Source organism: Staurois parvus, unplaced genomic scaffold (assembly GCF_062004578.1).
Source record: "Staurois parvus isolate SC_StPar_1 unplaced genomic scaffold, SC_StPar_1.0 ptg000084l, whole genome shotgun sequence".
NCBI lineage: Eukaryota > Metazoa > Chordata > Amphibia > Anura > Ranidae > Staurois > Staurois parvus.
In genome coordinates, this window is record NW_028317880.1 from 895,350 (window position 1) to 922,347 (window position 26,998).

A 26,998-nucleotide genomic window follows, 5' to 3' on the forward strand; every position below is an offset into this window, starting at 1 on the left:
ACTTTAGGGTAAAAAATGTCCCACTAGGAGCCATTAGCTTCTGCTCCTGTTAATCAAATCCTGTGAGGAGGGAGCAAAGGGTGGGGCTGAGCCATGCTGTGTGTCAATGGGAAGCGGCTTAAAATGGAGGCACACAGAGAAGAGGAGCCAAGAGAGCCAGCAGGGGACCCCAAAAGAGCAGTGTGGAGCAGGAAAAGCATAAAGGAGATGGTATTGATCCCACGGCACCACCAGGGCACTCTCCAGAGGATCACATTTTTGCCACAATCTTTGGAACCTTTTGGTTGAGGCGGGACACTAGTAGATCCATGTCCGGCATCCCCCAGAGAAGACAGAGCTGGTGATACACCTCCGGGTGCAGGGAACACTCTGAGCCAGTGCATGATGGCTCAGTTAATCCACCTGCCAGACTGACACTGGGGATATGCACATCACACAGAACTGAAACAGACAGTTCTCTTCTCTGCAGAATGTGAGATTCCTCCAGCGCCGCTGCTAAACTTCTCATACCTCTCTGGTGATTGACATAGGTTATTGCGGTGGCATTCTCAAATTGGATCCTGAAGAGATCTGTACAATGCTCCAGGGATAGGCTGATTTCTTGAAGCTTCAGGACATTGATAGGCAGTTGAGCTTCCTCTGGATTCCAGTCACCTTGAGCTGAGTTTGAGCCTGGGACTCCTCCCCAGCCCGACTGTCTGGCATCCATTGTGACCACTGTCCAGCGAAGGGGAAGAAAGGACTTCCCAGCCCTTAGACACAGAGACTGTAGCCACCAGAGGAGGAGAGGCCTTTGTCTACCAGTTCAGGCAGATCTGGTTGTCCAGAGAAGCAGCCAACCTGTTCCACTTGGACAGGATTTCCTTCTGAAGGGTTCTCATGTGGAACTGGGCATATGGGACCGCTTCCAAAGGTAGCCACCACGAGACCCAGGACAAGAGACGCCAAACTGCAGAGTGGATCTTCTGGAGTTCATTTTTGAGCCAACCTATTGTCCTGACCGTGCTGTGATGTATTGTTTATAAACCTTGAAGAAATTTTTTCTATTATTTTTCACTGCAGATTTCTGGTACCTTTCCAGAGCTGTATACAAGCTCAACCCTGCATGGTCTATATATCTACAAAAATGATTGTATGCAGGCTAACAAGATTTATATATCACAACTTCTGTTGTTTGCTAGAGTGTGGGGCAAGTACCATTTATACACTGTCATGGATAAGCACAAAGAAAAATCAAGGAATGAACAAAATTGTCATTGTTGAGAATGGATAAAGAGTAACAATTTTAATTGTCCCTTCAGTACTGGTCACATTACCAAAAGCCTAGACAATTGGTGGTGTTACCTCAGTAGAAGGTAAGAATCAGTGTGTAGATTGACACTGGATGTTTTTACTATTTCTCCTAGGTGTCTTTCCTCCTGGCATGTGTTTTGGCAGAAAAAATGCTTGACGCTTGTAAACTGCATTTAGACACCTCAAGCGATTGAGCATTAACTCATTTTATTGGCAGAAAATAATTATTCATTCTGGTCACTGAAATGAAATAAAACTAAAGCGTTAAACATGCCTAGCATTAACAAGCGTCAAGAATTTTCTCTGCCAAAAACGCTGCTGCTCCCGGACACACTGGCAGTGTTTTTCTTTCTGCTTCTAAACTCTTCTAAATGGCTACAGGAGATATAAAAAGTCTACTCACCCCTGTTAACATGTCAGGTTTCTGTGATGTAAAAAAAATGAGACAAAGATAAATCATTTGCCCACTCTTCTTTGCAAAAACACTCCAAATCTGTCAGATTGAGAGGGCATCTCCTGTGCACAGCCCTCTTCAGATCACCCCATAGATTTTCGATCGGATTCAGGTCTGGGCTCTGGCTGGGCCATTCCAAAACTTTAATCTTCTTCTGGTGAAGCCATTCCTTTGTTGATTTGGATGTATGCTTTGGGTCACTGTCATGCTGAAAGATGAAGTTCCTCTTCATGTTCAGCTTTCTAGCAGAAACCTGAAGGTTTTTTGCCAATATTGATGGGTATTTGGAACTTTTCATAATTCCCTCTACCTTGACTAAGGCCCCAGTTCCAGCTGAAGAAAAACAGCTCCAAACCATGATGCTGCCACCACCATGCTTTACTGTGGGTATGGTGTTCTTTTGGTGATGCGCAGTGTTGTTTTGCAGCAAACATATCTTTTGAAATTATGGCCAAAAACTTCAACCTTGGTTTCATAAGACCATAACAAATTTTCCCACATGCTTTTGGGAGACTTGAAATGTGTTTTTGCAAAATTTAGTCGGACTTGGATGTTTTTCTTCGAAAGAAAAGGCTTCCATCTTGCTACTCTACCCCATAGTCCAGAAGAATGAAGAATACAGATTGTTGTCACATGTACCACACAGCCAGTACTTGCCAGATATTCCTGCAGCTCCTTTAATGTTGCTGTAGGCCTCTTGGCAGCCTCCCAGACCAGTTTTCTTCCCGTCTTTTCATCAATTTTGGAGGAACGTTGAGTTCTTGGTATTATCACTGTTGAGCCATATTTCCTCCACTTGATGACTGTCTTCATTGTGTTTCATGGTTTATCTAATGCTTTGGAAATTCTTTTGTGCCCTTCTCCTGACTGATACTTTTTAACAATGAGATCCCTCTGATGCTTTGGAAGCTTTCTGCGGACCATGGCTTTTGCTGTAAGATGTGACTAAGAAAATGTCAGGAAAGACCTACTAGAACAGCTGAACTCTATTTGGGGTTAATCAGAGGCACTTTAAAGGATGGCAGGTGTGTACTGACTCCTATTTAACATGATTTTTAATGTGATTGCTTAATTCAAAACACAGCTACAGCCCCAGTTATAAGAGAGTGTGCACATTTATGCAACCGCATTATTTTTGTTTTTTTATGTTTATTTCTGTTTGTTTTTCAATTGAGTTATACAGTTTATAGATCACATTAAAGGGTGGAAAAAATTCTGACCCGATTTATCTTTGTCTCATTTTTTTACATCACAGAAACGTAACACACAGGGGCATTTAGAGGAAGGGAAGGAAAAAACCACCTCCTAAGAATAGTGTCAAAAATATCCAGTGTGCATATGGCCTTAGCATTGATCCCAAGATAACTAGGTGATGACATGATTACTAAGGGTTTGATTTACTAGAACTGGAGAGTGTAAAATCCAGTGCAGCTCTGTAGAAACCAATCAGCTTCCAGGTTTTTTGGTCAAAGCTCAATTGAACAAGCAGAAGTTAGAAGCCGATTCGCTACCCTGTACAGCTGCACCAGATTTTGCACTCTCCAGTTTTAGTAAATCAACTCCTAGGTGTCTGGTCATGGGGCCACCATTAGAAAGACCCTGGAGCAGAATTTTCTACAGGAAAAGTAATCATTTTAACCCTTTTATTTACCCATCCTAATCAGACTGATGGCATATGATAAAGTTAAAATTTTTGTACAGTCCCTGTCATTTCAGTACCAGTATGAGTTTAATTTATAAGGCAGCGCAAAAAGCAACAAGGATTTGCAGGGAACTGATTTGTGGGAACATATTTCTCTAATGTACTGCAGGTTTCTTGTCAAAATGGAAGCTTTTTTAAAAGGTCAGATAATAGAGTAGAGATTGCATTGACATTCCAGCATTTGTAATGCTCAGTGACCATTTTATTGGGCAACCCCATCAAGTGTTAGGCAAGCACCCCTCTCTTCATCAGAGCATTGATAAGAGCCTTTATTTATATCCTTTGTCACTTATGAGCAATACACTTAATGAAAAGTTTTTGGGCTCAGAGTTCAGCTTTAAGAGGCAAGTAGCCTGATTTAATTAGGCAGTGGAGTACAGATATCCAAAGGCCAGTAACCCATAACAACCAAATTTCAGATTACTGCAGCCAGCTAAGAGATCCTTTCTTACTTATTGCTAAGAATTTCTGCACTTTGCACATCCTTTATACAGCACTGCCTGACTGTGCTCAAAAGGAACATGGAAGAGATATATAGGAGCTGTCATTTCTGACCTGTTTTACCTGGACACCAGATATAGTGCACATTTATGTTCCAGGTCAGTGATGCATCAGCTAGTAAAGGGAGAGTTAGTATCACAGTCCTGAATCTCGCACCTTCACATTAGGTCAACAATGACAGCTCCAATATTTCTATCCTTAAAGGTTCATTTTAAGATTTTGTTTATGTGTTTTTGTGACTGTAATAAAGGCCTCTTTGTGAGAAAATCTGGATCTTTGACTTACTTATCCTCATAGTATTCCTCTTACAATGACAGAAATAGGTTTAAAGCTAGATCACACACCAAAAGCAATATTAAAAAAAAAAAATCACTTTTTATTAAAAACAAAACAAACTTGGCAATCCAGTGCTTTTATTAGTAATTGTTATATTTCTATGGAGAGAAAAGTTTGTTAGCTTAACTCACGAGACCATATATTAGTAAAACAAAATGATGTGTTTAATTTGATATGTGACCTGAATATAATTATGTTGCTACAGATCAGAATGAAAAACAAGAAAATCAACAGCCATCAATGCAAGTAAAAAGTGTTACATTTTAACATGAAGCAGCTTGCTGTTTAATTATCACACTGGAAAATGAACTTTTGAAATACAAGTCTTTTCGAATGATATTTCTGACTTGTCACAATATACAAGAGTATACGTTCAAAAAATCAGTACCTTTTATTAATAAAAAGAAGTCCTTGTGCTCTAGGCAAGCGACTTTGCCTAGGCTGAGATGATGCCATGTCACAAAGTACGAAGCTACAGAAGGTGCTAATCTGTTTTGGATATTGTGTACACAGCCAAGAACCATAGAGGCACCAGGAATTATGTGGCTGCATCATCTCGTGAGCTCGTACCCCTTTGCAAGAAGAAATGCTGACTCTGGATAGTACCTCAACAAAGACTGCTCTTTTTTTTTTTTAAAGAATTAAACCAGTGTTGGGAAGAACACTAATCTCAAAGTATTGAATACTTGTAAGATTTACACAATACTTAGCATGTATACATTTACCTTAAGCATGCATACATACATACATCTACTTGAATAAACATTTCAAGAGTAAAATGTCTCTAAAAGACCACAAGATGGCAGTAAATACAATGACCTGTCTGGTTAATTTTAAATACAATTTACAATAACAAACGTTCCAGTTCATACAGTTGTGTCCAAAATTATTCAACCCCCACTGAAATTGAGTGTTTTGGCCAGTTTGACATTGCTTTTGATCATTCAGTCATCTTGCTTACATTTACATTAAAGAGGCACTTGTAGGTCAGACAAATATAACATAACAGTTATAATGAAATAACCACAAATGTCTTTTCTGTGCTCACAGCATTATCAGTTTTATTCAACCCCCAAGTGACATTCAATCTTAGTACTTAGTACAGCATCCTTTTACAGTTATAACAGCTTTTAAACGTGAAGCATAGCTTGACACAAGTGTCTTGCAGCGATCTACGGGTATCTTCGCCCATTCTTCATGGGCAAAGGCCTCCAGTTCAGTCACATTCTTAGGCTTGCGCACTGCAACTGCTTTCTTTAAGTCCCACCAGAGGTTCTCAATCGGATTTAAGTCTGGTGACTGCGATGGCCACTCCAAAATGTTCCAGCCTTTCCTCTGCAACCATGCTCTAGTGGACTTGGAGGTATGCTTGGGATCATTGTCCTGTTGAAAGGTCCAACGTCTCCCAAGCCTCAGGTGTGTGACGGACTGCATCACGTTTCCATCCAATATCTCCTGGTACTGAAGAGAATTCATGGTACCTTGCACACGCTGAAGCTTCCCTGTACCTGCAGAAGCAAAACAGCCCCAAAGCATGATTGACCCTCCACCATGCTTCACAGTAGGCAAGGTGTTCTTTTCATCATAGGCCTTGTTCTTCCTCCTCCAAACATAGCGTTGATCCATGGGCCCAAACAGTTCTAATTTTGTTTCATCAGTCCACAGAACACTATCCCACAACTTTTGTGGTTTGTCCACATGGCTTTTGGCATACTGCAGTCGACTCTTCTTATTCTTTGGAGACAGCAAGGGGGTACGCCTGGGAGTTCTGGCACGGAGGCCTTCATTACGCAGTGTGCGTCTTATTGTCTGGGCTGAAACTTCTGTACCCACATCTGACAAATCTTTTCTCAGTTCCTCAGCAGTCACACGGGGACTTCTCTCCACTCTACGCTTCAGGTAGCGCACAGCAGTCGAAGTCAGCATCTTCTTTCTGCCACGACCAGGTAGCGTTTCAACAGTGCCCTTTGCCTTGAATTTGCGAATGATGCTTCCTAAGGTGTCTCTTGGTATGTTTAACATCTTTGCAATCTTCTTATAGCCATTGCCCTTCCTGTGAAGAGAAATCACCTCTTCTCTTGTCTTCCTGGACCATTCTCTTGCCTTCACCATGTTTGTAACCACACCAGTAAATGTCTAGAAGGAGCTGAGTATCACAGTCATTTTAAAGCTGCCTAATTGGTGCTTATTATGCTTGATTGCTGCTCGGTGACATCCACAGGTGTTTTCAATACCTGATGGAAAGCACCTGTATGAACCTCTGTTCTTCAGAGTGGTAGTCTTTAAGGGGTTGAATAATTGTGGCAATGAAGAAACCACATAAGAACCATTTACTACTGTATTACATAAACAATTGATGTCATTTTAGTTGCATTTGGGTAGTTACAACGTCCTTGTAGGATTTGATTCTGAATACAATTCCAAATGTACACTATAGTCCCTAAACCCCTTTACAGCATTGGGGGTTGAATAATTTTGGACACAACTGTAGGTACAAAATGACATAGAAAAGTAGAAAGAACAAGCTGCTTCAAAAGTGCAAGGCTTTCCAAAATAAAAGAATATATAAAAATCAATGCAGATGTACTCTCATATATAATTACATGGAAGTTGCTGTTAAATTAAAAATTCTAAAGTGAAAACAGCTTACCTTTAACATCTCTAAACTTTAACATACAACAGTCAACATAAAATATGGGAGGTGCCAGTGGTCCACTGACTTCAGTAGTTCTCTGAGTCACAAGTTTTTATTTTGGGAAAGTAAAGGGAAATTAAGCAAATATAAGGAGAGGGCCATCTATAACACACATGCTATTTTACATGGCTTTGGTTCACTGGTCTGTGTTTCTCCATTCAGGAATAAAGCTCAGCCTAAGACAAGAAGGTAGAAGTTTTGGATCTATAAGTGTTCTGGGGCTGAGTGGTGGATCAGCAGCTCTAAAGTGAATTGATCACATTACAGTTAACTTCCTCGTCCAACACAGACCAGAACTTGATGAACCCTTAAGTATCAGGATTGTCTCAATATTGACTTAATGGGCTCACTATTCTTGAAGCCAGGAGTGAACTCAGTTACTAACACTACATAGAACTGGTAATTTCTAGCAATTGACACCACAGTTACAGTTTGCAGACTAGCCTAATATACTACCAACATACCCAATGTTAAACTATCATTTAAAATTAGAGCAGTCCATTTTTCCAGACTTGAAAATGGTTGAGCGAAAGCCAGGAGAGTACTAAAAATTGTCACAAGTTCCACTCAAACTCTTGAAAGGTGGCAATTTTCTTAGTGTTCTGTCCCTCCAGTCCTGAATTATTTTCTTGTTATTTTTAGGTGTCAGTGGCTGGCACAGGCTCCTCTTTGCTCTGTTCTTGTGCTTTGTCTTTGTCATCATTTGCTGGTTGTTGTGGAAATTCCTCTTTAGTGGTCTTGACTACCTCCTGCAGGTTATATTTCCTGAACAAGGTATAGTCCTTCACTACACTCAGACAACAAACGATTTTGATAATTTCAACCACAATCGTAAACACTGGGTTACTGAGGTCCACCTTGTTCTCTGGGTTTAAGCTGCCAACAATTTCTGAAAGTAAAAAAGTCACAGTAAGCAGTCAGAGACCAAAACTTTTCTGACCTCCTATAGCAATACTGAGGTACATATGAAGTATGGAGCTTAACGTGTCATCTAATCCAAAACTATCATTTTTGTTTTGGGCTGGAGGATGGATGACACATGTAATCACCAATGTTTTTGTTCCCTCTGGAGGTCAAGCACAGTGAGTGAAAGATCCATCAATGAGAACGCAGTCAAAATTTAAAGGTATTATAAGGTCATTTACCACTTGGCAACCACCCTGTAGCAGTTGTACTGTTACAGGGCTTCTGCTCTGCACAGAATCACTATATATATATATATATATATATATATATATATATATACACACACACACATTATATATACACACACACACACACATATATACACACATACACACACACATATATATATATATACACACACACACACACACACACACACACACACACACATATACTGTATATATATACACACATACATACATACAGTGGGGCAAAAAAGTGTTTAGTCAGCCAATTGTGCAAGTTCTCCCACTTAAAAAGATGAGAGAGGCCTGTAATTGGCATCATAGGTAGACCTCAACTATGAGAGACAAAATGAGAAAAAAAATCCAGACAATCACATTGGCTGATTTGGAAAGAATTTATTTGCAAATTATGGTGGAAAATAAGTATTTGGTCAATATCAAAAGTTCATCTCAATACTTTGTTATATATCCTTTGTTGGCAATAACAGAGGTCAAACGTTTCCTGTAAGTCTTCACAAGGTTGGCACACACACTGTTGCTGGTATGTTGGCCCATTCCTCCATGCAGATCTCCTCTAGGGCAGTGATGTTTTGGGGCTGTCGCTGGGCAACACGGACTTTCAACTCCCTCCAAAGGGGTTGAGATCTGGAGACTGGCTAAGCCACTCCAGGACCCTGAAATGCTTCTTACGGTATGGGCGGTATGTTTGGGATCATTGTCATGTTGGAAGACCCAGCCACGTTTCATCTTCAATGCCCTTGCTGATGGAAGGAGGTTTGCACTCAAAATCTCACGATACATGGCCCCATTCATTCTGTCCTGTACATGGATCAGTCGTCCTGGTCCCTTTGCGGAGAAACAGCCCCAAAGCATGATGTTTGCACCCCCATGCTTCACAGTAGGTATGGTGTTCTTTGGATGCAACTCAGCATTCTCTCTCCTCCAAACACGATGAGTTGTGTTTCTACCAAACAGTTCTATTTTGGTTTCATCTGACCATATGACATTCTCCCATTCCTCTTCTGGATCATCCAAATGCTCTCTAGCAAACGGGCCCGGACATGTACTGGCTTAAGTAGGAGGACACGTCTGGCACTGCAGGATCTGAGTCCCTGGCGGCGTAGTGTGTTACTGATGGTAGCCTTTGTTACGTTGGTCCCAGCTCTCTGCAGGTCATTCACTAGGTCCCCCCCGTGTAGTCCTGGGATTTTTTCTCACTGTTCTTGTGATCATTTTGACCCCACGTGAGATCTTGCGTGGAGCCCCAGATCGAGGGAGATTATCAGTGGTCTTTTATGTCTTCCATTTTCTAATTATTGCTCCCACAGTTGATTTGTTCACACCAAGCTGCTTGTCTATTGCAGATTCAGTCTTCCCAGCCTGGTGCAGGTCTACAATTTTGTTTCTGGTGTCATTCGACAGCTCTTTAGTCTTCACCATAGTGGAGTTTGGAGTGTGACTGTTTGAGGTTGTGGACAGGTGTCTTTTATACTGATAACAAGTTCAAACAGGTGCCATTGATACAGGTAATGAGTGCAGGACAGAGGAGCCTCTTAAAGAAGAAGGTACAGGTCTGTGAGAGCCAGAAATCTTGCTTGTTTGTAGGTGACCAAATACTTATTTTCCACCATAATTTGCAAATAAATTCTTTCCAAATCAGCCAATGTGATTGTCTGGATTTGTTTTCTCATTTTGTCTCTCATAGTTGAGATCTACCTATGATGCCAATTACAGGCCTCTCTCATCTTCTTAAGTGGGAGAACTTGCACAATTGGTGGCTGACTAAATACTTTTTTGCCCCACTGTACACACGTGATGCTGTCATTGGCTCCTATAGATGACAACACATATAGATATTAACACATATCTCTCTCCTGTCAGTGGGGACGTGATGGTTTTTTATCTCTCTGCAAAGTAAAACACCACAAAGTCCATAGTTAAATCACTCCCCAACACACATTTAACCCTTTGATTGCTCCAGATTTTAACCTCTTACTGCCCAGTGCCATTAGTTCAGTGTCAGTGCTTTTAATTAGCACTGATTACTATATTAGAGTCACTGGAAATGTCAGTGGCCGTTGGTCATTTCCCACCCAGTGTCAGAATGCCCACCGTACTATCACAGTCCTGCTGTAAGTTGCTGATCACTGCCCTTACTAGTATGAAAAAATAAGTAAAAATTCCAGTATATATATATATATATATATATATATATATATATATATATATATATATATATATATATATATATATATAATAGTTTGCAGACACTATAATTTTCATGCAAACCAATTAATATACACTTAGATAATTTTTTTTTTTTTTACAAAAGACATGTAGCAGAATACAATTTGGCCTAAACTTATAAAAACATTTTATTTTTCCTATTAGATACGTTTTATAGCAAAAAGTCTTTTGTTTATAGTGCCAAAAAATAAAAGACCCAGTGCTGATCAAATACCACCAAAAGAAAACTCTATGTGAAAAAAAATTATATAAATTTCATTTGTGTACAGAATTGCATGATAGTAAAATTGTCAGCTAAAGTAGCGCAGTGCCCAATAGCAAGAAATAGCCTGGTCATGAAGGGGGGGGGGTAAATCTCCTGGACAGCAAGTGGTTATTGAACATTTTTTTTTTTATCAAGGATGTGGAAATTTTTTAAAAAACTACTTGTCCATGGACTAAATCTGGGTCTCAATCTACTTTTCCTGCATGACAATCTGCTTGTCCAGATAAAGAAAAAAAAACCAAGTTACACTTACGGTAACGTCTTTTCCAGGAGTCTTTCAGGCCAGCACTCTGAGAGACCTCGGCTCCTCCCCATCTGAGGAAACACCTCCACCTACAATAAAAAAGCTCCACTCCCCTCTGACCTCAGTTCTCCAAGCATCCTCCGGTCATCTGGGGAGACACAATGCGAGACAACATAATCACAATAAGCCATCTTCACATAACCAATATCAACAGTGGGTGGGAAACCGGTGCTGGCCTGAAAGACTCCTGGAAAAGACGTTACCGTAAGTGTAACTTGGTTTTTCCCCTACCGTCTTTCAGGCCAGCACTCTGAGAGGATAAGCGAGTACTCACCCTTCGGGCGGGCTAACTGCTTGTAAGACCTTACGACCAAAGTCCTGCTCCTGCACCGAGACCAGGTCCAGTCTGTAATGCTTGGCAAATGTGTCATAGCTGGACCATGTTGCCGCTCTGCAAATCTGCCCTGGGGAAACCCCTGCTAACTCTGCCTGGGTAGCCGCCACAGCTCGGGTGGAATGTGCCTTGATACCCTCCGGGACCTCCAGGCCTTCTGCCTGATATGCTCCTGTAATCGCCAGCCGCAGCCAGCTGGCCAGCGTCCTTCTAGACGCCTTCTTGCCTCTTCTAGCCCCCTTAAAAAAAACAAAAAGGGATTCGGTGCTTCTGAACTCCCTAGATTTCTCTAGATACTGGAGAACGCACCTTCTGACATCTAAACAATGATACCTCTCCTGAACTACCCCCACCGGGTTAGGAAAAAATGAGGGAAGGACAATGTCCTGTTCCCTCTGGAAACTCCGAGCTACCTTCGGAATGAAGGACGGGTCTGGTCTGAAAACGATCCTGTCTGAAAAAATACGGAGATAGGGTGTTCTGATCGAGAGGGCCTCCATCTCACACACCCTCCTCGCCGTGGTAATCGCCACCAGAAAAGCAGTCTTAATGGTGAGCTCACCTATCGGACAGGACTCCAAGGGCTCGAACGGAGCCCTAGTCATCCCCCCGAGCACCTTGGCCAAATCCCACACTGGAAATGGTCTGGACCTCGGAGGCCTCTGCCTCACCAGAGCTTTGAAAAACCTACTCACCAACGCCTCCCTGGCCAGGGGCGTCTCCAAGAACACACTGAGGGCCGAGACCTGGCCCTTGAGCGTGCTGACAGACAATCCCTTGTCCGCTCCCGCCTGCAGGAATTCCAACACAGAAACCAAACTATGGGTTGCCACAGCTGTCCGGTCACACCAGGCTGTAAAGCAACCCCAGACCCTACCATAAATGGCCTGGGTCTCCTCCTTCCTACTGGCCAGTAATGTCGCCACCACCCTAGGCGAGAACCCCTTTTCTAAGAGGAGCTGCTGCTCAGAAACCAGGCCGTTAACCGCAATCTTCCTATGCTGGGGCAAAGAACCGGCCCCTGTGTTAACAAATCCACTCTTGGAGGCAGCTCCCAGGGTGGACGAGAGGCCAAACTCTTCAGGGTCGCAAACCACGCCCGCCGCGGCCAGAAGGGAGCTATCAGGATTAACGAGGTCCCCTCTGTCCTGAATTTCCTCAGGACCAGGGGGAGCAAAGGAACCGGGGGAAAGGCGTAACAAAGCCGGTAGTCCCACCTCTGACCTAATGCGTCCACCGCTCTGGACCCGTCCCAGCGGGATAGAGAGAAGAAATTTGGGACCTTGTTGTTCCTTCCGGAGGCAAAAAGGTCCACATCCGGGGATCCCCACCTTCGCACAATCTCCTGAAAGACATCGGGGTTCAAGGCCCATTCCGACTCCCTGAGCCGAGTTCTGCTCAGGAAGTCTGCCTTCTGGTTCAGCTCCCCCTTTAAGTGTATCGCAGACAGGGACGCCAAATTCAGCTCAGCCCAGGACAACAGTGTCGCCGCTAAGGCCCCGAGGGCCTTGCTCCGCGTCCCTCCCTGCCTGTTTATATAAGCCACTGCCGTGGCATTGTCCGTCAGGACACGCACGTGCTGGCCCGTGACCTCCGCCTGGAAGGAGTGCAGAGCCTCCCACACTGCCCTCAATTCCTTCCAATTCGAGGATTTGTCCTTCTGCCCTAAGGACCATTCCCCCTGAGTCACCAAATTTCCCAGGTGGGCTCCCCAGCCCCTGGCGCTGGCATCCGTAGTGACCTCCGCGGAAATCGGAAAGCACCACAACAGCCCCTGAGTTATGCTGGACGATCTCCTCCACCACCATAGAGACCTTTTCACACTGGGGGGCACCAAGACCCTGCGTTCTAGGGAGTGACACTTCCTGTCCCAAACCCTCAGGATCCACAACTGGAGGGGACGCATATGCAGACCTGCCCACTGAACTGCCGGAATGGACGCTGTCAGCAATCCAAGTACCGACATGGCCTGTCTTATGGACATCGACCTGCTCCCCTGCAGTAATCTGACTCCGGCCTCCAACTTGGTGACTTTTTCCAAAGTCAGGCTGGTCTTTTGGTCTACCGAGTCTAGAGTGTAGCCCAAGTAAATCACCTTCTGAGAAGGCACCAGGCAGGACTTCTCCAGATTCAAAATCCACCCCAAGCTTTCCAGATGGTTCCTCACTATAACCAGGTCTTGCCGTAAGTGAGCCTCTGAATCCGCGAAGAGCAGCAAATCGTCCAGATAGGCCACCACTGAAATCCCCCTCAAGCGGATAGAAATCAGTGCCTCCGACAGAACCTTGGTGAATACTCTTGGCGAGGAGGAAAGGCCGAATGGAAGAGCCCTGAACTGCCAGTGTCGAACCCCTTCCTCCCCCCCCACTGCCAACCTGAGGAACCTCTGAGAGGCTTCCGCCACGGGCACGTGTAGGTAGGCGTCCTTCAAGTCTATGGATGCCATGAATGCACCTGGTGGGATTAGGGACCTGATCGTAAAAAATGGAATCCATGCGGAACCTCCGGTAACGCACTGACTTGTTCAAGGGTTTCAGGTTCAAAATCAGTCTGAACGCCCCCGACGGCTTTTGAACCACAAACACATGGGAATAAACTCCCTTCCCTCGCTCCGCTACCGGAACCCTGGAGATGACCCCCTGGGACTCCAGAATCTCCAAAGCGCCCACCAGAGCTGCGTCCTTCGTCGGATCCCTTGGACGGGTCGTCACCAGAAAAGTCTCGGGTGGCGGTCTCAGAAATTCCAACCGGTAACCCCTTCGGATGACATCCAAAATGAAGGGGCTGGTGACCACGGCTTCCCACTGTGGGAGGAATGCCGCCAATCTTCCCCCCACAGGAGGAACCAAGTCACCTTGGTTTTTGGGGCTGCTCAGGAGGGCGAAAAATCGCTCCCCCTCTTCCCCTACCTCTCTGTCCCGCCGACCTACCCTGACCAGGCGGTCGCAGGCTCAGCCTCTTTGCCGGGCGGGCCTTCCGTGTCCCCCCCTCCTGCATTTTCCTCTTGAGGGGGAAGGACTTTTTCCTATCAGCTGTCCGGTCCAATAATTCCTCCAACCCCGGGCCGAACAGACAGTCTCCTGTGAGGGGGATGCCGCATAACCTAACTTTTGAAGTGATGTCCCCCTGCCATGTCTTTAGCCACAGCGCCCTTCTGGCTGAATTGGTCAGGGCAGCAGACCTGGCCCCCAATCTCACCGACTCTGCGGAAGCATCCGCAATATACCCCACTCCTTGCAAAAGGGTCTCAAAAGAGGCCAAGATTTTTTCCTTGGGAGAGTCTGCCACAATATGGGCCTGTAATTGCGTAAGCCAATACTCTAAGTTCCTGGCCACCACTGTCGTAGCCATGGCCGGCTTCAGGTTGTACAGGGTCGAGTCCCAGGCCTTCCTAAGGAGAGACTCTGCCCTTCTGTCCAATAAGTCTGGTAAGACCCCCATGTCCTCAAACGCTAGGTCAGTTCTCCTGGTTGTTTGGGAAAAGGCCGCATCTAGCCTGGGGCTCTTGTTCCAGACCGCCTCCGGGTCTTCCGAAAACGGAAACCTCCTCCTCAATGCTTTTGAGAAGAACGGTTTCCTTTCCGGGTCTTGCCACTCCTTCTTAATCGTGTCTACCAAAATGTCATGCACAGGAAACATTCTGTGCTGGTGCTCCTCCAATCCCTGATACATTTGGTCGTGGAGAGATAAGGCCTTAACCTCCTCCTTAATGTCCAGGGTTTCGTATATAGCCCCCAGGAGCTCATCAACCTCCTCTAGGGTCAACTTATACCGGGAGGGGCCCCTCCCTTCCTCTGAGGGACCCTCACCCGCTGATTCCTCCTCAGACTGGGAGTCCCCCACTGGTTCCTCCCCAGTCATAAGGGGTTCCCGACGACTCACCGAAGCCACCTGGGGGGGGGGAAGTGTAGGTAATGGGAGGGCAAACCTCTCCATGAGGGACTTGAAGGAGTCGAAGGTGGTAGCCAACTCCTTCACTGACCTAGCTAGGTCCCCCTGTTCCGGCTTCTCCTCCCTCACCAACCCCTGCATACATGGGCCACAAAGAACCTTTCGCCAAGATTCTTTTAGAACTTCCTTACAGGAAGGGCATCTCCGCTTGGGCTCCTGGTGCCTAAGTTTAGCTCGGGCCTTGCCCTGCAAGACACAAAAGAAAAGGGGGGAGGAGGGAAGCCCAATCAGTCCGACACTAAACACCCCCCCCCCCCCCCCTGCTTCCCGGCAGAGCAACAAGGGCCTGAAAAACCGCAGACCCCTTGCCCCACCTTCTGCTAGGGGCCCACAGGTAGGGGAGGCCTCACTGAGGCACCTTACCTGCGACTGGCTGGTGCTGGCATCTCCTGGTCCCGGTGCCTCCGACATCCCGAACCGGAGGGTGGTCGCCTGGTGCAGGTCTGTCCCCCAGACCGCTGTGCACCGCACCGCCATATTCGAATTTCGCGCCGCCGTGGTGTGAAGGCCGCGACCGGAAGCGGAAGTCGCGGCCCTGGGCGAAGCCCCGCCCCTTCCGCCGGAAACCGCCGTCTCCCGACGTCCGGCCCGGCAAAGCCCTCAGACCGCCAGCATGGGAAGGAGCGGAACTCCCCCCGATCCTCCCCAGACCTCACCACGGCCATCCCGACACCCCCCCTCGCCGGAGGGGGTCGGGGGGCGAAGAGCAGGTAAGTGCCCTGTCCCGTCCCCCGGGATGCACTCTCACTGCTGGCAGCCTGCCCTGGGAGGATATGCAGCCGGACACTCCGGCCTTCACTCCCGGCTGCGTCGGGCCTCACAGCCGGCTATCCAGCCCTCGGCTCCCCTATCGTCCCCTGCGCCTCCTCGTGTCTCCCCACCGGAGGAAACACCTGAACTGAGGTCAGAGGGGAGTGGAGCTTTTTTATTGTAGGTGGAGGTGTTTCCTCAGATGGGGAGGAGCCGAGGTCTCTCAGAGTGCTGGCCTGAAAGACGGTAGGGGAAAAAATGTTTTTAACCAAAACCGTATTTAAATCTGAGGTGCTGTTAGGAATGTCTGGGGCTTTTAAAATCAAAAGAGGCTTTATGGCAACATAAACATTTAATTTTTTTAACATTGCGCTGTATTTCCTCCTCCCCTCCCTTTCTCTAGCACCGCCTCTGGGGACTAGCAAGGAAGGGAGTGACCTTGCAGTGTAATGAGCACCGATTGGGTGCTTGTCAGGAAAGGGGAGTGTCAGGCTTATCCTTTATCCCTTTTTCTGCCAGAGCTGTTTATGCACGTTAAAAAAATCATTTTAGGCTTGAAGATTACACAAAACCCCCAAACATTATATATTTTTTGAAGGCAAAGACCCTAGAGAATAAAAAAGAAATAGTTCCAATTTTTTATGTTGCACGATAATACCGCAAAGGTCTAGGAAATGCAAAATTTCAGTACAAAATACACAAAAAAGCAATAAATTACCCTATTTTGGTAATATATAAAAGATGAGTTTCCACCGAGTAAATAGATATCCAACATGTCAAACCTTAAATTTGCGTGCGCTGCTGAAAAAGTGACACACTTCAGTTCCCTATATTTTCTATAGGCAATGCTTTTAAAGCCCCTTATATGTCACCAGTATAGTGTTACGGAAGAGGTCTTTGTAGGTGCTAGAAATATTGCTCTCATTATGGCGTGCGCGGCAATAAGTAACATGTGTATCGCAATGAACATTTTCATGCGTAGGCGCCTCGGGGCGTGCTTTTTCTCTTTTACGTGCGTATATGTGAGGGGGGGGGGGCTCAAAAATGTTATGGGACAGGATGTTATGTGCTTGGGTGCAACTTTGATTTTTTTTTTACTAATAAAAAAAGAAATTTTTTTAACTTAATTTTTTTTCCCCCCAACACATAGGGGGCAAAAAGTTCCTTATGTGATGATTTTTCGGTGACAGGTACTCTTTAATGAGACATGCAAGGTCTAAAAGACCCTGTGCTCCCCTGAATATAATGCAGTGTACATCACACTGCTTTACATTCTTTCCCGGCCTCAATGGCCGGAAAATCTGCGAACGGGGACCTGGAAGTGATGTCAAACGTCATTTCCGGGTCAGGACAAGAAGGGGAGCGGATGCGGTTGCTCTCCTCCCTCCCCTCTAGCCGCTGGTGCACATTGAGCCAGTCCCGGGCCTGCAAATGGGCAAGCGGAGCCTGGGAGACTTGGAGAGCAGGCGCTGGCACTGTGATGGACTGTGTGAAAGAAATGGGGTGGCAGCGCTGCCATACGATCGCTTTCACCTAACAGGTCAGCCCTGCTGTTTGCCCGCAGCAGGGCTAAAGGTTGAAAAAAAGCTACCTGCCCGACACCCAGACTACATGTCCCAGGCGTCCAGCGATAAAATTCAACATCCGTTTCAAACCTATCTGTTGTACAAATGCAGATTTTTCCTATTGTTGATTGTCAGTTTGTTGTCCAATCATAATAGTTCCTTTGCAGTGTCAAATTTGATCAGTAGCACTTAAGTATGCTCAGAGTTTCCCTGACATACATGCCAGTTCCGGTAAAACTGGTAGAAAACAAAAATGTTTCATTCTCCCAGATAGGTCATCAATTGTTGGTTAGTTTAGGTAACAATACCTGCCAAGTCTTTAATGACTTCGTCTCGATTCATATGATTGTTGTTCCTTGCTTTGTACACTATCTGGAAGGTGCCTTTGTTGGGAGCCTTGAACCAAGGCTCAAAAAAAGTCTCTGCGTACTTTTTGAGATCTTCAGGAAAAGCTCTACATGTACCAGTGACAGGCAGCATACGGAGGATCACACGCGTTTTCTTCTTCTTTGTGGTGAACAGATCTTTTAATATGTGGTGCACCAACTTCTCAGGCTCTATAGAGTAACATATCACAAAAAAAAAACAATAAATATAACACTATGGTCCTTAGTCAAAAATATGGCAGAACTAGGCAAGATGACTACACATCCAATCCCACAATAGTAGAGATTTTATTTTGCTAAAATTTAAATAGGTTAGAAAAAAAATTCCCAGACATTTCTTACCTCCACCCCCCCCCCCCCCATCTCTCCCAGATGGTGGCATCCATAGAACCTTAACAGTTAAGATAAAAGGATATTGACCAGTACACTACTATGTTCATAGCACAGGTCTGCTTTAAGTGCTATATTAGAAATCTTACCAACATTTAGAGTCCTTATGAAGACGACATTATTGGCTCCACTCTCCACTGACTGAAACCTGCATAGATTTTTCTCTGTTGATGTGCGTATCTGATCAACTTCTTTTTTCAATGCCACTTCAACATCATCATCATCCTCTTCTTCCTCCTCACTGCCTGATGCCATGTCATCCTTTTCACCTAGCTGAACAAAAAAGAACATATTTTTCCTTACCACTGCCATTATTTGTAGACTAATTGGATTGGGCTTTTTTCAGAGCAGTGCAAAATAACGCGCAAAAAATATCTTTTATTGGATGTTGCACAACTGCAATCCCCACTATTTGCATCAACCGAAACATACAAATCAGATAAATACAGCAGGTGAAAAAAGGAGCAACAGGCAAAGTAAACCTACCGATAAGGCCCCTTGCACATGGGGCAGACCCGTCAGTGGATCCGCTTGCCCAGCAGAGGATCTGCCCGCTCAGCAAGCGGATGACAGGTCCGTGTCCGCTTCACTTATGCAGACCGGATAAGAACACAGCATGCTGTCCTCTATGGGCTGTTGAATAAAAGCGGACCGCCTCTCTGTTTCCATCTGACTGTCATCCAATCCAATCCGCCAGACGGATGGGGAATGGATCCCCATCCGTCTGTTTTTAGCGGACAGGATCGTGTTGGATGCAAGCAGGTGTACACATGTCCGTTTACACCCACCGTTCCATAGAGAGCGCTGATCGGGTCCGTTTGAAAAACGGACAGGTGGACCCAAACGGTCCGCTCGTATGAAAAGGGCCTAAAACTTAAATGTTGTTTGTTGTTATTTACTGTAATTAGCAAATTATAACCCCACAACACTTCTTTACTTACTATGCCTATTATAAACAACTATGAGGCTGTGTAACTGACCTCCAGGCCGCCTACAAGTATAAATTAAAGTGGAAGTAAAGGCAAAACCTAACTAACTCTACGGCTCCATTCACAATAGAGTGTTTCAAATCGTTGGCGGAATCGTCGAGATTCTGCCTGTAATCTGAAAACACGCTGTGAAAGTGTGAAAACACATGATCGTCTGTTCAGGTGCTATTCATTTCAATGGCACCTGAAAATGCAGGGCCTTTTTTCCACGATCGTATCGATTTTCCTGTGTGGCAAACGTGCCATGATCGCGCAAACAAAATCGCAGGATGTGCAACACCCCAAAAAGGTTCCGTAACCTTTTTTGGGTGTCGCGTATTTTCAAATCGCGGGCAGAATTGCAGCGATGCCGCCCACGATTTAGAACACACTAGTGTGAATGGCAACTAAACCTACTCACAGACACATTATAAACCTAACCTAGCTATCCCTGTAAAAAAAAACGCTATACTTTCCTGTTCTGTAGCCACTCTGTTCTGGCCTTCAGCGGCACTCTCTCAAGCATTACATAAAGGAAGCCTCCTTTAGCTCATAAATCAACAACCACTGGTATAAAGAGTTACAACAATGCGCATATACCATTAGTACTTTTGAAAAGTGCAATGATGCCTAAAGCAGCCAGTGTGCGTAGGTTTGATTTCAATATATATTATTTTTTCGACCACACTTTTTCCTTCCACTCAACTTTCCATTAATATGCTTGGATACAGCACTCTGTGAACAGCCAGCTTCTTTAGCAATGACCTTTTGTGACTTATCCTCTTTGTGGAGGGTATCAATGACTGTCTTCTGGACAACTGTCAAGTTAGCAGTCTTCCCCATTGTGTAACCTACTGAACGACCATTTATAGGCTCAGGAAACCTTTACAGGCGTTTTTGTTTTGAGTGTGACACCATGGGGTTTATTTACTAAAGCTGGAGAGTCCAAAATCAGACTCCCTTCTGCATAGAAACCAATCAGCTTCCAGGTTTCATTGCCAAAGCTTCATTGAACAAGCTGAGGTTAGAAGCTGATTGGTTTCTATGCAGAAGGGAGTCTGATTTTGGACTCTCCAGCTTTAGTAAATAAACCCCCGTGAGTCTACAATATTGAACTTTTTCACAATATTCTAATTTTCTGAGTCACTGAATTTTGGGTTTTCACTAGCTGTAACTCATAATCATCACAACTAAAAGAATGAAATATATCACTCTGTGTAACTATATAATATATGGATTCACTTTTTGAATTGAATTACTGAAATAAAGTAACTTTTTGATGATATTCTAATTTATTGAGATGCCCCTGTATGTGTATATATATATCACACACCTTGACAAATTTGTTTTAAATCTAGGAGCCAGCTAAAAAAAGTTAGGACCCAGTTTTTTTTTTTTTGTTTTGTTAGTGTAGCGTGGGTTGTTGGCGCAACTTTTGGACGACAAGCTTCACGTGATGCAATTTGCCAGGAGACAATCATGGCAAAACCACACCATGTTTTAGGAGCCACTGAAAATAATGTCACCTGAACCTGCATTTTGCAATCACTGACAATCCCAAAATGCCCAGGTGTGAATGGAGCTGCCCTGGTTCACCCACATATACGATTCTGGATGCGTTTTCAAATTCACAGATTCGCAACATATATTATATGTTCCTAGTGCGATCCACAAGCATTGGGTTTTGAGTGCCATTACAAAAAGGGTCCTGTGTGAGTTTGCAGCGGTGCGTTCCAGAGTAGAGTAGAGTGGCATGCTGAGATAAGGGTTTACATAGGATTGCTATTGACAGTTTTTGCATTGGAGTCAATGGGACGCGATTTGGCACTGGAGTCAATGGGACGCGATTTGGCACTGGAGTCAATGGGACGCGATTTGGCACTGGAGTCAATGGGACGCGATTTGGCACTGGAGTCAATGGGACGCGATTTGGCACTGGAGTCAATGGGACGCGATTTGGCACAGGAGTCAATGGGACGCGATTTGGCACAGGAGTCAATGGGACGCGATTTGGCACAGGAGTCAATGGGACGCGATTTTGCCCTGGAGTCAATGGGACGCGATTTTGCCCTGGAGTCAATGGGACGCGATTTTGCCCTGGAGTCAATGGGACGCGATTTTGCCCTGGAGTCAATGGGACGCGATTTTGCCCTGGAGTCAATGGGACGCGATTTTGCCCTGGAGTCAATGGGACGCGATTTTGCCCTGGAGTCAATGGGACGCGATTTTGCCCTGGAGTCAATGGGACGCGATTTTGCCCTGGAGTCAATGGGACGCGATTTTGCCCTGGAGTCAATGGGACGCGATTTTGCCCTGGAGTCAATGGGACGCGATTTTGCCCTGGAGTCAATGGGACGCGATTTTGCCCTGGAGTCAATGGGACGCGATTTTGCCCTGGAGTCAATGGGACGCGATTTTGCCCTGGAGTCAATGGGACGCGATTTTGCCCTGGAGTCAATGGGACGCGATTTTGCCCTGGAGTCAATGGGACGCAATTTTGCCCTGGAGTCAATGGGACGCAATTTTGCCCTGGAGTCAATGGGACGCAATTTTGCCCTGGAGTCAATGGGACGCAATTTTGCCCTGGAGTCAATGGGACGCAATTTTGCCCTGGAGTCAATGGGACGCAATTTTGCCCTGGAGTCAATGGGACGCAATTTTGCCCTGAAGTCAATGGGACGCAATTTTGCCCTGAAGTCAATGGGACGCAATTTTGCCCTGAAGTCAATGGGACGCAATTTTGCCCTGAAGTCAATGGGACGCAATTTTGCACTGAAGTCAATGGGACGCAATTTTGCACTGAAGTCAATGGGACGCAATTTTGCACTGAAGTCAATGGGACGCAATTTTGCACTGAGGTCAATGGGACGCAATTTTGCACTGAGGTCAATGGGACGCAATTTTGCACTGAGGTCAATGGGACGCAATTTTGCACTGAAGTCAATGGGATGCAATTTTGCACTGAAGTCAATGGGATGCAATTTTGCACTGAAGTCAATGGGATGCAATTTTGCACTGAAGTCAATGGGATGCAATTCTGTACTGAAGTCAATGGGCCACAATTTTGCGTCGAAGTCAAGGGGACGCAATTTTGACTTCAAGTCAGTGGAAGACAGTGTGTGAACCCAGGCGCCAGGACACAATTTCTAGCTGCCATGGCGACCTGTATTTGTTGAGCCCTGTATATTTCTGCTGACCTTTTTTTTCTATTTAGGATGAGAACAGGATCCCCTGAGGAAAGCAACCCTGATGATGTAAAAATGCAGACTTTGCTGCCTAAAAAAAAAGTGTAGAATAATGACCTTTCCTGCACTGCTAAAAGACAATGTTGATTAGTATTTGTCCCCCCAAAGTCTGTTGGGCAACTAATACTCCCAGAAGTGTCCACCTCCTATGTCCACCACAGCCCTCAATGGTTCCTTCTACCAAAATCCATGTCCCTACAGGATGAAAAAGTATTGTCTTGCAGATCAGTGGAAAAATTACTGACTGCTTTCAGGGATCATCATTCCCAAGTGTCAGATTCCAGCAGACTGAGGGAGGAATACTCAACAGGGCAGCACAAGAGGTGAGCATTTACACTCTTATTTCAGGTAGCAAATTTGGGATTTGAGGATGGCAAGAGAGTCCTATCAAAGGTGCAATGCTTTCTATCTTACATTGCTCGATGTTAGATTTCGGCTGAACATATACTGTAATAAAAACAAACAAAAAAAACACCAGCTAACTAAACCCTGACACGTGAAAGTCTGAGAACAACTGTCTGAGGATATAGTTACATTTGACAAAACAAAAGAACAGCAGCGAAGCATCTCTGTCACCAAATCATGTAGTTTTATTAAACAATTAAAAAAATAGTACACTCACGTGTAAAATTATTGTCAAACAGCTCTGGTGCAGATCGCAACATAGAAGCAATTCCAAGTGTGTGAAGTAGATGACCATTCAGAATCCCTCAGCCGGCATAAGCAAGGAGTGAGTTTGACAGCTGTCAAAATCCGCTAATGGTGGACACTGCTGACACTGCCTCCTGGATCTCCATACAGAGTAAACTCTTGACAAACAACTTTGTTGCAGATCGCAACATAGAAAAAATTCCAAGTGTATGATGTAGATGATCATTTAGAATCCCCCAGCCAGTATAGCGAAGGAGTGAGTTTGAGAGCTGTCAAACTCTGGTGTCCATTTATGACACAGAGAATAGCTGTGATTCAGAGGATCGCAGCTATTCTCTGGTCATTCACAGTTTGACACTCAGGAGATCAGCGGAGAACATGTTCAGTCCTTCACTGGAGATCTGTGCTCTCCCTCCAGATTCTCCAGCCCAGAGCTGGAGAATCGGAGGAACCGAAAACAAACCAGCAATAATTTACCTCTGCTTAGTAAACTGATCTTTTACTGTAATCTCGCAAGATTATAGTAAAAGCAACCGGTTTCCAGTGTTTGTAGACCGTTCTCCCTTCGTTCGAACTGATCTACACCGCTTCATAAAAGGCATTCACAGGAGAACTGAGCAGCGATTATTTACCGCTAGTTCATAAACGGACACCTCTGTTAATAGCTGACACTGCCTCGTGGATCTCCAAATACTGTAGAGAAAGAGGAGAGCAAGGAGGGGGTGGTCTGTTCCTTCAGAGCGCATGCACTGGTGACATCAGCTGCCATGCACCGGTGACATCATCAGCTGCAGGGACACTGAATATTTCCTATACAGGACATGTTTAGGAGATATTTCTTGTACCTACAGATAAGTTTTATTATATGCTCACCTGAAGGTACCAGCGTCCAGTGGGAGTTTACTTCACATATGTGCGGCATATCACATGTGATTCGCACAGGAACCGCACCGCATTCCTGTGCAAATCACATGCGATTTGTGTGCGGTGCGATTAGAGTCATACATTTTGTATGGCTCTATTACCACCGCACACGCACCAAAAACGTGCAGGACCCTTTTTTTGGTCCACATTAGAATCAGATCGCATAAGTATTTCACCTATGTGATCCGAGTCTGCACATCGCGCCGCGTTTTGCGGACCAATTTTAAGGTGTTGTTAACTTAACATACACACCCGCAGCGGTTCGCATGAACGGGGTGCGATTCTGATGCAGTGCAGAATTCGTACTGAAAACGCTGCAAATTCCGCACAGCATCAGTGTGAACCAGGGCTAAAAGCAATGGGAGGCTGCTGACTCCAAGATAACTGCAGCAGCTCCCATGTAATTCCTCACACAGCGTTCTGTGATCTGCTCTGTGGACAGTCTACATCCAAGAATGATCACTTGCAGGTGATGGATCCATCAGTGATCAACAGCGAGGGCCAGAAGCCCCACATTGCTTTCAATGGAGCTGCCTCCCACAGCTAACATCTCCCCACCCACTCAGGGATCGGACTCATGTAACCGTCATGGGGTACATCTGCAAGTGTCAATGTACCCCAACATGTCACTGCACCATCCAAATCAATGTGAAACGTAGGTGGCGCTAAGCTACTTTCACACTGATCCGTGGCAAAAAAAATGCATTTTTAGTTTTTTTTTTTCAGGACATGACTCAAAAGCTGCACCAAAAACACAAGGCGGTGTGTTTTTTAGGCATTTTTTGCTATGATTTCCATTTATTTCAATGGGGAGGTGTGTTTTTGGTGCGCTTATTTCACTGCACCTGAAATGCAGCAAGCAGCATTTTAAAAACCGCACCAGACCAGGATTAGCGTGAAGAATACATGATCACATTTTTTGACGCAAAAGCAGAAGAGAAATGGTTTGGTTTGTCAGCGGCCCTCAATATAGCCAGACATGTGGTGGGGGTGTAGCAGTGTGTGGTCACCCACCTTCTCAGCCCCATACAGCAGGTCCCCATACTCGTTGAGCAGGCTGTAGGCTTCTCCCACACACTTCCTCTCATTCATGTTGCAGGTGATGAGGATGCCCTGCATGCCAACCTCCAGCTGCTTGCCGCCCTTGTGCCGCTTGGCATTGCCCAGGTACTGAGCCTTCCCTCTCTTCTTCCCTTTCTGCACCTCAGAACTCATCCTAGCTCACGGCCTCCAGCTACACTCACTCACGTGTCACTCCGCCGCTTACCTCTGACGTCATCACAGCGCGACTGTGTATTAGAAGAGCCATGCTGCTGGGGCTGGCTGGCTGCGCTGTGTGTTCTGTGGAGCAGCAGCTAGAGGTGGATGTTGCTGCTCCTGAATTGTATTAGTCATTGGTGACAACAGTGAGATGGAGAGTTGGTGTAATACTGTCAGTGCCTAAACAGAAGTCACTGAACTCTCATAGAGGTTTAAGGGCAGGGGTGGACTGATCAATTGGAAACTTGGGCACTGCCCAAGGGCCCGGGGTCAGTAGGGGGCCCCATGAGATGCCACTGGTACCTTTTTCATAGGCTTTTTTGAGTTTGGGCAAGGACACGGGCCCCATGATCCCCTATTGCCTGGGGGCCCCATGAGTTGTCAGTCCGCCCCTGTTTAAGGGTGACACTGTAAAAATTAAGAATTATATTTAACCTCTTGCCCTCCTGAGGATTTACCCCCCTTACTGACCAGGCTATTTTTGTGTTACAGCGCTGTATTACTTTGTCAATTGCACGGTCATGCACTACTGCACCCAAATGAAATTTACGTCCTTTTTTCCCATGAATAGAGCTTTCTTTCGGTGGTATTTGATTGCTTGTGCGGTTTTTATTTTTTGCGCTATTAAAAATAAAGCGACAATTTTGAGAAAAAATATTTTTTACTTTTTGCTATTAAACATGTCCAGTAAAAAAATTAAAAAATAAAATTTTGTCATAAATTTAGGCTAAGATGTATTCTGTTACATGTCTTTGCTAGAAAAAAATCCCAATATGTGTAAATTAATTGGTTTACGTGAACGTTATAGCGTTTACAAATGGCGACATATATACTGGTATTTGGTATTTAAAAAAAATTTTTCTACTAGTAATGGTGGCGATCAGTGACTTATTGCGGGACTGCGGCGAGCATTCTGACTCTGAGGGGAACTGACTTGGTGTCACTGACATCCCCAGTGACACCAATACAGTGATCAGTGCTAATAAAAAGCACTGACACTGTACTAATGGCACTGGACAGGAAGGGGTTAGCATCTGGGGCGATCAAAGGGTTAACTGTGTGCTGTGTTCCGTTTTACATAGTGTGCTGTGTATGTGCTTTACTGTACTATGCACAGCCATGAAAAGCAGTGTGCAGGAGTTGACAGAGGAGAGATCTGTATTGCTTACAAACAGTTCTCCCCCTTGTCTGAGGTGCTCGGCAGTCACCGGGTGGCGGTGAATAATCACTGGCCGGGACCCGGTGATTGACAGCTGAGGCCGCGAATGGCGACCTGGGTAGGGAGCGTGCCCTATACCCAGAACTGCAAAGTCACATATATATACACATGATTTTGTGCACCCATGCCACCCTGTAGCAGTGCTTCTGCTATAGGGCGGACAGGAAGCGGTTAAAGGAGATGTATAGCTAAAGCTATTTTTTCCATACTTGTCCTATGTATCACATGAGTGTTCTTTGTTCTGCACTCCTGTGACCCATTTTCAGCCAACAGCCAGCCAAAGTCTGCTGTTGGCTGATGTCACTTAACTGGTCCAGGCTCTGCAGGGATCCTGACAATAATGTTGGGATCCACCCAGATGTCTGGACCAGCAGCTGGCTCAGACTGTGAGCTGCTGAGAGCCTGAG

The 26,998-nt window shown here is 45.3% G+C and overlaps 1 protein-coding gene across 1 annotated transcript; it reads right to left on the bottom strand.

Annotated features, from left to right (window-relative positions):
• Positions 1-6,490: 6,490 nt before the first annotated feature.
• Positions 6,491-25,387, bottom strand: THUMPD1 (THUMP domain 1 NAT10 acetyltransferase adaptor). The gene is made up of 4 exons (XM_089669938.1): positions 25,127-25,387; positions 18,414-18,597; positions 17,857-18,105; positions 6,491-7,870 (listed from the first exon to the last, which is right to left on the bottom strand). Exons 1-4 carry the CDS (start codon positions 25,325-25,327, stop codon positions 7,620-7,622), a joined length of 885 nt encoding a protein of 294 aa, XP_089526064.1. The 5' UTR covers positions 25,328-25,387; the 3' UTR covers positions 6,491-7,619.
• Positions 25,388-26,998: the final 1,611 nt, after the last annotated feature.